General features: G+C 38.4%; 2 protein-coding genes across 2 annotated transcripts; both read right to left on the bottom strand.

Moving 5' to 3' along the window:
* Positions 1–1,503: 1,503 nt before the first annotated feature.
* Positions 1,504–2,629, bottom strand: CBG22108 (the record flags this gene model as incomplete). Its single annotated transcript, XM_002638840.1, has 4 exons — positions 1,504–1,622; positions 1,870–1,996; positions 2,054–2,156; positions 2,580–2,629. Coding segments are annotated over 4 exons (399 nt in total), but the record flags the coding sequence as incomplete, so codon positions are not given.
* A 2,815-nt stretch (positions 2,630–5,444) lies between these two features.
* Cbr-hmbx-1 lies at positions 5,445–8,034 on the bottom strand (the record flags this gene model as incomplete). Its single annotated transcript, XM_002638839.1, has 3 exons — positions 5,445–5,738; positions 6,397–6,917; positions 7,581–8,034. 3 exons carry the CDS (start codon positions 8,032–8,034, stop codon positions 5,445–5,447), a joined length of 1,269 nt encoding a protein of 422 aa, XP_002638885.1.
* Positions 8,035–11,761: the final 3,727 nt, after the last annotated feature.

Here is an 11,761-nt window from a genome sequence, read left to right as displayed (position 1 = left end):
ACCCAAATAAGCGTATTGTAGAAAGTTAGTGTCGATCAAAAAATTGGTTCAAAATCGGATTTCATGAGAAATGTTTCAAAATCCACAAAAAGACACGTGAAATCAGAGAAAATTTGAATTGTTTCACTAGGTACAGAATCGGTTTGCCTACCGATTTTGTCCCCTCTCGTGGCACAATTCAAATAATACTTGATTTTGGCGTGACCTCTTTTTCCTTTAAAAAAGTACAAAATCGGGAGACAAACCGATTCTGTACCTGTAGAAGAAAAGAATGCACAGAGCAACAAGGAGTTTAAAGTGCAGGAAGATTGGTTGTCACCTGGATTTGATAATACTACTACACTGTCCAATTTCAATTTGTCCACCTATTTTTTTGTTCAATATCATTTTCAGATCCATCAAATAAACATTTTCTATAACTTTGACTAATTTCTGGAATATTCATACAGAAAATTTCTGAAAAATAAAAAGGCAAGACGAAACTGGACGAAATCTGTCGAAAAGACAAACTTTTCGAAAAACTTTTGTTTTTTTCTATTAACTCTGTTCTTTTTGTACATAAAATTTGAGAAATTCCGGTTTTCAGAAATGAGAAAAAAAATTCTTCAAATTTCTACCGTCTTATATCTTTCACAGAAATTGAGATATTTAAGCTCAAAGTGGAAGTATAGGATTGGCGGCGCCCACCGCTTAACAGATTTGAGCTCAATAATCTCGTTTTCTGTAAAAGATATTAAAAACTTGTTAATTAATAAAATGTTGCTATCATTATAATAAACATTTAACCAATGAAAAATTTTTAAGAAGCGCACACTTTGAGCTCGATTATCTCGATTCCTAGGGAAGATATGAAAGATCTCTCAACTGATAGAATGTTACTGATATTATGACAAGAATTTTATAAGTTGACAAGTTTTTAATATCTTTGACAGGGACCGAGATAATTAAGCTCAAAGTGCAAGTTTTAAAAAATGCCATGGAGTATTTTGAACGTTTTAGGACTCCAAAAACCAGGAAGTCAAAAAGTCTTGATGCCGAAAACCTCAAGCAAATGCTACATTTCGAAATCTCAAAATCTACCGTAATCCCTGCCTGGATTCCCTTGCTAGACCAAGAAAATAAAGTTTGAATGAAATCCAATCGGTTCAATTCCATTGTTTGCAGTTTCTATTGGTTCATGTCTGGACAAAAAGTGTTGCAACCAATTTTTTTCAAACTACAGTATCTTTTGTTTCCCGTAGATCAAGTAGATCAAATTTTTCTATTCAACAATTGACTCCTTTTTTCTCTTCTCATTTTGTTTCGAAATTTCTCAAAATCTTCTTCTTCTTTTCTGCTCAATATAACCCGTCAAATGTCAAATAGAGATTTGTCACTTTTTCCCTTTGGGACCATTTGGCTCGTCGGCGGTTTTTGGTCGCAAAAAATGAGACTTATGCACTCTTTTTGACACCAAAAATTAACTAGAATTTTTTAAACGTCTTTTTGAATTCAAAAAAATAAACTAACCTGAAATAGTAATGGCCAGAAAAGACAGGGTTTCGGATGGTGCAGAAATGTGACGGGGATGGAGAAAAACAGGGTTAGGCAATGGGAAACACACCACAGAAGTCGCCCAAAACCTGGAAAAAATTTTAAAGATGCGTGGGAAAAATTTTTTGGGGATTTTCGGCACCCAATCCCCGCGAAGATTACCGAAAAGCGCGCAATAAACTACCACAACACACCCTTTTTCCGCATGTTGCACGCGTGGCCAAGTGGTTAGCGCCGCCGTTTTGTAAGCGAGAGGTCGCGGGTTCGATCCCCATGAGGCCTTTTTTCTTTTTTACTTCTTTTTAAATCACTTTTTCAACGTTTCAAGATCCTCACCTCCATCCAGGTATTCTGCCACACATCCTCGAATACCCCATAGGTAGTGAAACAACCGAATATCGAAGATAACAGCGTCTACAGCTTCTAGAGGCAGACTTCCCTCAAGGAAGTCACATTTTAGAATCTGAAAACAGGAGAAATTTAGAAAAAAAAGGGACTAGAAATTTTCTAGACCATTTACCTTGCTATGCGTCATATAGGAGTTGATATGCTGAGCAACGGCCCAGCAGCAGACCAGTAGTTGAATGAGAGTGATACAGAGGCAGATATGTGAGTTTAGGAATCTGAAAAATTTTTAGATTCTAGAAGTTTTTTTTTGGTTGAATAGGACGTTAGAAATTTTTTAAATTATTTTTTTCGCGAAAATCTGCAAAAATTACTGTCGATTGGTCTAGAAGGTTTCAACAAAATTTAGCTCAAATAACTCAAAAATTCCAGTTTCTCGAAATTTTTGACGATTTTGGGACTTTGTCAAAATTTGAATTTTCGCCCTATGATTAGGCTATGAACATTTGGCGCCACGATCCACTTCCTGCCAGTCTCATTTCTCGCGCCTTTGTCTACGCCCTCCGCCTCCCATTCCTCCATGTGGCCGCGTGGCGCAGTGTCTGCGATTTTGCCTCTCGTTCAACACCTCGTGGGTTCGACCCCCGAGTAGACCAAGTTTCTTTTTTGTCTTTTTTGAAGTTAAATAATCAAAGACTCACTGATAACCGACAAGCTTAGTGCATTCGTCGCGCACTTTGAGCAACGCCATCCCGTTCCAGCCATCATTTGCTCATCCTATGGGGTGGCCGTGTGCAGTGTATTAGTTTCCGGAGTTGGATTTCTGTCAGAAAAATTGAATATAAGGAAAAGGCAAAGGCAAAATTGACATACACACACAAAAGATTTGAGAAATGTGTCTATGTCAGAGTCTAGATATCCCTATAAGCAAAACCACACATGCACGGATAATCCTATTGAAAACGTGTTGCGGCTGGTGATGGAGGTTAGGAGGGAGCAAAATGAGCAGATTAGTTTCAGAAGTGACCAGAGAGAATAGGCAGAGAGAGGACACATACATATAAAAGGACAAGAATTAGTGACACGGAAGAAAAGAAAAAGAAGAAAGGGGAGAGAGGAAGGAAAAGGAATTTAATTGAAAATTGAATCTGGTTCAGGTCAAATTGAAATGTTCTCTTCTCCCCCCTCTTTTACCTTCTTCTTCTTTTTTTTGGAAAATGAAATCTTTCCAAACAAATTATTTTGGATTTGGCTTATGGGCCCTTCCTCCTCACTCAACAATTCCGCGCCTCACATATACGCCCTCCACACCTTTCCCGCAAGCTGACCAGTGTGGCCGAGTGGCTTGCGCTTTTGCCTTAAATCCACAAGGTCCGGGGTTCGAACCCGGCCTCGTTCAAAATCTTTTTTTAAGCTTTTTAAAAGACATAGAAGATGAAAAAACGATGTGGAAACAATTTTTTTAGTTGCTCCTGGCTAATTTGTCATGCAATTGCGATGAGCTCAAAAGAAGAGCAGAGCGAAAGAAAAAGATGGCTTTATTTTTACATTTTTGCTATTTATTTCCGGGGGACAAGAGACAAATGACAAATGATTAGTAATTCATTCTGTATGAGGGGAAAAATAAGGGCAAAAATGAGAGATAGAAAAGTTGTGTTTTTTCAAAATTTTTGAAAAAATTTTTTTAGAATCTTCTTCCAGAAAACTCGTGGTGGGAAGATAAGAAGACTAATACATAGTAAGAGCTAATTAAGGAAAAATAGAAATAAGAAAAAAATAGATTTCTATCAAAAACCGGAAATTGGATCCCAGAAATTTTTTTCTTCATTCTTCTTTCCTAAAAAATCCTGCTTTTTTGGGATCGACGAAGAGGCAAAAAAGTATCTGCTGGTGTTTGAAAACTAAACGGACGCGACATTCTTCTTTTAAATTTTTTTTTGCAACACCCCATCTTTTTGGCCCTCAATTGCCCCAAAGGAATTGCAGATCTGGGTATCTTTGTTTTTTGTTTCTACAAAGTGGGGGAGGACTTGGGAAAAAAAATGAAGTGTTGCGTAGTTTAAAAAGAAGAAAAAAGAGTTTGACACTTGGTGGGAGTCGTACTTGCGGGGCTCAGCTTGGAAAACAGCCAGCCGGCCACACAGTTAACAAGTGAGAACGGAGGTGGAAGGCGTATAGGAAGGGGCGCGTTTTGAAAGGTGGGGAAAAAGATTGGGGGGAATTTTGAAAAAAACATTTTTCAGCAAAAAGTTCAAATTTAGCTTCAAAAAAGTAATTTGACGACATTTTAAGGGAAGAGTCTACGGAAAGCTAATTTTGTAGTCAAAAGAAGATTTTTTTTTGTTCGTGTTTCAATTGAATATTCATATGGACATGTTGTATACGGGGTAGAAGTTATAAATTCATATAGATTTTCTATAGAATATGAAAGAGTTATAAGGCGTAAATATGTGAGAAATTTATACCTTTCTGATTGGATTTTCGATTGGTTTTGTTGTCGAGACCTGGAATCGTTTGACTTTTTCTAGGAATTTATATTGTAGTCAGTTTTCTTGGGGAGAATTACTAATTTTGAGAGAAAAGAGCCAATATAAATAACTTTGAGATTATTCCTTGGTAGTTATGACATTTGAAAAGATTAAAAAAATTAAAAAAAGTTTCACTCTTGGTGGGAGTCGAACTTGAGAAGGTCCGATTGGAAAACAGGAGCGTTAGCCAGTCGGCCACACAGCGCATGATTGTAAAGAAGTGGTGAAGGGCGTACAGGAAGGAGCGGGTTTCGGTGGATGATTGAGAGCAATCGAGTAAATTTTTACAAAATCTAAACAGAAATATTTTTGAAAAAAGTTCAAAAATAGTAATTTTAGGATATTTTAAGGAAAAATCATCAAATTCTGACCCAAAAAAAAACCAAAAAAATGGGGAAAAAAACGGAGAAAAAAACGGCTCTTGAGCGTGGGAATTTGATTAACTTTTTTCTTTTCAAACAATGAAAAAAATATGATGCCAAATTTTCTGATCTATAAAGATAAATAAGAGTTTTTAAAAGTTTTTTTTTTGAACACAAAATCTGAGAATCTAAAGTTCTGTTTCTCTATAGAGCGCATCTGCAGCAATTTTTTTTTCAAAGTTTTAATTCAAAAAAATTTTTGGGTGCGAAAAAATTTATTTTCAAGTCATTCTACGAAATAAATATTGCACATTTTGGAAAAAAAAAACAAAAAAAATTCCAAAAAAAAAAATTTTTTTTTGGGTCTTACAACGAAAAGTAGGCGGGGCAAGCAAATTCTAATTTCAGAAAAAAGAGGAAGCAGTGTTGCTGGTGGTGGGAAAAATGCAAAAACTCGTAATTTCAAATTTTTTGGGACAAGCTGAAAATGCGAATAAATATTATGAAAAATTAGGGGGCGGGGCTTAGAAAAAAAAAGTGGGCGGGGCTTGAAAGATTTTGACGGGATTCGTGTGTCATGGTAGAATAGAGACAAAGAAGATTATAATTGATGGGGAGGGAAAAATAGGATATTGGTGAAATTTGGAAAAAAATTTTAAAAATACAGTAACCCAAACTACTCCGACTTCAAAATCGCTGGATTACTGTAGAATCCGGTCATTGGAAACGGCAAGAACGCTCCAGGGAATTGAGGCATTGGAATTTGAAGTCCCAGCTGCTGAGCAATAGCCAGAAGCTCTAATGGAGAGGTTACTGTAGGGTTTGGGATCAACGATGGCATGGTTGGTATCATCGGAAGGGGAAGAGATGTTGGAGGGGTTACTGTAGTGGCTGGTTCTTCGTTTTCTTCCTTGATCAAAGCCAGTGGAGAGGATGGTTCAACTTCTGGAGTCATGTTTCGAGAGCTGTTCTGGAAAAAAAATCATTAAGAAAGATTTAAAAAAGGATTTGGAGGGGGAAGGAGTCGAACTTGTGAGGGCCCGCATGCAAAATAGCAGAGCAAGCCACTCGGCCACGCGCGCAATACGCGCGCAAAAAATTTTTTCGGAAATCTTCCCAGAGGTCAAAATTCGAAATGTCTGCTGAACTTTTAAGGATTTATGACCCATAAAACATGGAAAACGGGTAATAGACCATGTTTCAAGTGTTGAGAGATTTATGAGTAGGAGAATCAATGGTATAAGGGTTCGTGGGAAAATGGCAAAAAGATAAAATTTGTGAATTTTTCGAAACATTCTGAAGATTAGAAAAGAGTCTGAAGTGGTAAACAAATAGGAAAATGAGTGAATAGCTTCTAGGGATTCTAAGATTCTAAAGTTTCTCATTTTCAGAACCAAAAAATACAAAATTTTGCTTTTCCAGAGACTTAATACTATTCTAAATTTTACCACATAGTCATAAAAAAATAAAAAAGAAATTTGACCCAAGAAGGTTCGAACCAGAGACCCCATTTTCAAAAAGCAAGAGTGTTAGCCACTGAGCCGCGCGCGCATCAGAAGAATATCAGCGTCTTTTGGTAGCCCATCACGCGCTTTTCGCAAAAAAAATCCCACGGAATAAAAACAAACCTCATCATCTCTAGAAGTGGGACTCATACTGGAGATACTAGCAACATCAACGGATCCAGAAGACACTGTAGACGATGCAGATGACGTGGATGCAGCAGACGCCTCAGCGGAACGTCTTCTCAACTCCTTTCGTTTGTTGGCAAACCAATTGGACACAACTTGCGGTGAAACGACTTCTTTTGGCATCAACCCAACGCCTTTCTTGTCCAATTGAAGGACATGGTTACAGGCAGTGGCGATTTCAACACGACGTGGCAAATCTGGGAATGGCGTCTGGTTGAAGAAATTCTCGAGCATTTTGATGAGAATCGGTCGGAAGACGTAGCGTTCTCGCCGTTGTGGAATGAGCTCTCCATCTCCGTTTGTCTCCAGGCGGGTTGATGGGTCGGAAATGAAGGCGGTGAGTTTTTCAGGGTGACGACGGCAGTTCAGGTACCAACAGTAGATGTTTTTACGGCAACGGAGGGAGAGCTCCCGATGGTTTCCGTTGAGAAGTTTTGAGATGTATGGTTGGGAGACACCTGGAAAATGGAGAATATGAGAATGAACCTGAATCATTTGCGCCCGACTACAGGGCATAACTCAGTTCAAACTTGGAATTTCAATCTACACAATGATATTTAATTCGACTATATTTAGGCGGGAAGGTTCAAACTAGGTTGGGAAACATGCGTCGCTCCATTCGGCGGCTTGTAGTTCAAAACTTGTACGAATATAAATGAATTATATATCAACTTATAGCTCTTGTTCCGCTCTACATTTTACTTTTTAAATCGCTTAGAAATTCCAGGTTTGAGCTGAGTTATGACTATTATGACGAGAGAACAGTAAAGGAGACCTGCTAGCCTTTTTGGCGGCGTGTAGTTTAAAACTTATTACACAAATATTAATGTGTTATATATCAATTTATAGCTCTTGCTATGTTCTACGTTTTACTTTTTAAATTGCCCAAAAATGTTGATTTTGAGCTGAGTTATGCATCTTTGAAAAAGGAAACCTAATGCAAGGCAGTAAAGGAGGCCTCTTTTGACGGCGTGTAGCTCAAAACGTATTATTCAAATTTAGTCAAATTATATATCATTTTGTAGAACTCGTTGAGATCTACATTTTCCTTTTTGATTTACCTAGAGATTCCAATTTTGAGCCGAGTTATGCGGTTTCAAAAAATAAGATCCCTAACTAACCTGTCATATGTGCTACCGTAGTCTGTCTCAACGAATACTGTGTAATGAACGTCTTCATATCCTGAATACACATTTCCTCTCCATTCTGCATGAACTCTTCCAATTCACTCGGATCATCCAACGTCGTAATCTCCTTCATCGGCGTTCTCTGACTCCTAATCGGCCTTGGAGCATTTGAGCAAATCGGATGCTCAAAAACGGGGGCGGGGCTTGTGGAGCTAGAAGAGACTTCCGATTTGACGACCATATTGATGGGTGATGGAACGGTTCGGATGTGCAGGGTGGGTACTGTAGAAGTGAGCTGCTGGATGAGCAATGGGTTACTGTAGAGCTTGTTGTTGTTTTGTGGAGTTAGGACTTTGGGCTCTTCGAAGGCTTGGACCACTTGGTCTGATGAGATTCCACTTTCACGAAGTTTTCTGATGAGCTCGAGTTGCTCAACAGTGAAGATCATTTTTCTGGAAAAAAATTTAATCGAAAATATAGAAAAAATTTAAGAACAAGCATGACAGAAGGTACATTTATAGGTATAACACTTTTTTGGGCGTGCTAAAAAAATTATATAGTAAGTGTAAACATGATATGATAAGAGGCAGGCAAGCAACAATAACAATATATTAGTAGATCAAATAATACTATTAGTACTGTTGTAGGATTGGCTTCCTAGGCCATGGACTAGAAACCCAAAAAACAAAAACAAGAAAAAAGTCTCGAAAGTGAATAAGAAGAAGAAGAACTATGATGTGTGTGTGGTCTGGCAGATCGGTTGGATTGTGGGCGGAGCCTAGACCTGGGGGTAAGCGGCGCGCCCCTGAGAGACGCAGATTTCGTCCTCTCGCAAACGAAAAAAGTGGGCGGAGCCGCAAAGTGCAATGTTTACTCCCTGCGGGTGTCTCCCAAAGGGTCTCCCAGGGACACGCCCACTTTTGAAAAAGGTAAAAAAAAACGTTTGGAGGGGCGGAGGGTTGAACTTGGGACCTTGTGGGTGGAAGGCAAAAGCGCAAGCCAGTCGGCCACGCGTGCAGCTTAGTTGATGCAAGGAGAAGGGCGTATAGGAAGGAGGGGGGATGGGAGATCGAGCTGGAAGTGAGAGGAGAATTATGAATTTCAGAAAAAAATAAATAATTAAAATTTGCATTTATCGAACAAAATAGTATGGATAATCAATAAATTGCCAAAATGCTAAAATTCTGCTCTTCAGATATCTTATAAATGTCTGTTACAGTTTTACAATGGAGGGGGTCCCACTAACGTTTACAACTGACACTCTGTGCCAGACATAATAGAACATGCTAGTTTTACGACCTTTAGATAAGAGAGGATAGCGGGGAATATTTTAAGAAAAGGTCCATATGTGAAGGAGCAAAATAAGAAACTGTAGAGATTGAAAAAAAAAGCGGAAAACTAATTTACATCTTCAAAAATGTAAAAAATGTTCTAGAGCCTCTGAAATAGTTCTGATAGATTCTAAATAATTTGAAACCACAGAAAAAAGAATAAAAAAGAAAATGACGATGGGTGGAGTCGAACCCGGATGTCATGGCTCAACGCCAAAACGTTACCCACTCGCGCCATATAGCCCACTGAATAAACTGGAGCGGAAGGCGTACAGAAGGGCGCAAATCGCGAGCGAACAGTTTCTAGCCAGCCAAAAATGGTGTAGTGATGTTTAAGAGATCATTCTGAAAAATGGAAAGTCTTTTTGGGGAAAAAGTGTTTCTAAAACGCATAGCTATTAACTGATAAGAGCACGAGGTGAACTAGAAGGTCGTGATGTCCCTTTCGATTGTTTGTTATATGTATATAGTCAAGAGAGTCACAATGTGATGATCAGAGCAAAAAAATGGAGTGATGTATGAGTATAAAACTACATACTAGAGAAGCTAGTTGAATAGCCTACAAGCTAGACTTCTGAACTTCGTAATCTGATGTACAGTACACCCCGCAAAAAATACTTATTTCGGAATTAAGCCCTAACTGTTTTAGAGCCCTGAAAAAATATCTAGATTTTTTACAATTTGTTTGAAAATTGTAGATTATACTAAACAGAACTAGAGCTACATTTTTGTAGTTGACACCTTTTTTGTAAAACCTGGTCCTGAAGAGATACGCCCCGTGGAAGTGCACCAGTCATGTTAGGGTGGTGGCACCTTTTGAGTAGCTACGCTTCCACGCGGCATATCTCCTCGGGACCAAATTTTACAGAAAAGTTGCCAACTACAAAAATGAAGCTCTATTTTTGTTTACTATAACGAAAAACTTTTCAAATCAAGAAATCCTATTTAAGTATTTTTGTTTCAATTTTAAAAGTGACTACCTATAAACGCTCGATAGCGGTTCAAGTGGGCGGTCCAAGTGGGCGTGGCCTATTTCAATCTTTTCGAAAATTTCAGGGTATACTAAACAAAACTAGAGCTTCATTTTTGTAGTTTACAACTTTTTTGTAAAATTTTGTCTAGACGAGATATGGCATGCGGAAGAGTGTACCTGGGGGAGTCCCAGGGGACAACATCGCACCTAAACTAATCGGGTTCAGCAATGAACAGGGTAATGACCATAAAATTGTCAGGAATCATACAATATGTCCCAGAGGATCAAAAAATGTATAGTACCAACTTGGAAGTAGTCATTTCTGGGGACAAGTGGGTTCACCCAAATTTTGTAGCATCTGGAGGTTGTACAGTTCAGGTTGATGTTAGTTTGAAATTCTCAAAAGTAGCTTCCTGAAAGCCTGACTATGATACTGAAGTTCGATCTTCTCTAAGTTCTGTATAAGTTTTCGGATAATTAGCTGCACAGTTACCGTAAAACCTGCCCCCCCCCCCCGCACGGTCGACTTTGACCTTATTTATCTCGGCTACCGTAGGAGATACCATAAATATGTCAACTAATAAAATTTTTGTGATATTATGAAAAAAAGTTTATTAGTTGACAACTTTTTTATACGTTTGACAGGAACCGAGATAAATTGGCTCAAAAGTTAGGAATGACCGTCTATTACATGTTTTGCGGTAAGCTTTAACGATAACAATCCAGCTAACGTATACTTGAAGCTAACCTAAGAAAATCTATCTTGCCCTAAAACCAACTACGATTCCCCTTTGTCACGATTCACGACCAAACCATAGTCTTGCAGGCCGCACAAGTTCGAATCGTCCTCCTGAAAATTTCACAAGGTTTGCATATTATACCTCTCTCGCACCCCACTCGCTGAGGTATTATCAGTGTTTTATCACATAGTTTGACAACGGTTTGATAATGTCACAAAATGATCAAACCAGCATACAACAGGGAGGAGTACTGAGAACGAGGTGAACTTGTTGCTGGAAGGTTCTGGGTTTAAGCTATGTTGATCTTTAGTGTCAAAGTTCAGGTTTTAGACATATAGGGACCACAGAGATTTTGATTTTGGCGGTAAATGTTTTGACTTCCAGTTAGCTTTGTGAAGCTTAAGCTTGAAAAAAGCTTAGTTTTGCACCCCCGAAGTGTGAGTTTTGTACCCCTAAATCACTTTGTACCCCGTTATACCCCCGAATCGTTGTACCCTCCGAATTTTGTGCCCAACAATCAAGGTTCTAGTTCAACATTTGTACTCTTAGCTCAACAGAAATCTCAGATCTACAGTACCTTCTCCAGATGCTCTAGAACTTTCTAGACCCCACTTGTCGTTGAAATTAGCACTCAGAATTGGCACAATTCCTCAATTTATAACTTTCGAGACAACATTTCCAACAGGTGACTCTAAAACTCTATTACGATACTTGCCCCCAGCGAAGCTATCCGTTTAAGTGTGAACTTGTTCCTGGGGAAAATTCCTCAACTCGAAGTTACTAATTGCTCGGTCAAGTGTCATATTTGTTATTTTGCTCCCAGGAAAAAGGCACTGATCCATGATTTGCACTATAAACAGTGACAATAGAACAGTGACATTTTTGATAGACCTATGACTGTTTCTAGGATAAGTTTAGGGTATTCTTAATGGCTAAAACACTATCCTTGGTGGGGTACGACAGTTCAAGAGCTAAACTACCCAAATTTTGATTTTTTTTGGGAAAACGGGCGATGGAAAAAAATTAGGGAGCCTTGACATCGAATTCCATGTTATTGAGAAGCTTCTGAATCGATTGATCAAATATGTATTCCAAAATTGATTCAAGTTTTTTAAATTTGGTGGTAATCGA

This window comes from Caenorhabditis briggsae (assembly GCF_000004555.2).
Source record: "Caenorhabditis briggsae complete genome, chrI, whole genome shotgun sequence".
Classification (NCBI taxonomy): Eukaryota; Metazoa; Nematoda; class Chromadorea; order Rhabditida; family Rhabditidae; genus Caenorhabditis; species Caenorhabditis briggsae.
This window is presented reverse-complemented; position numbering and strand designations above follow the sequence as displayed.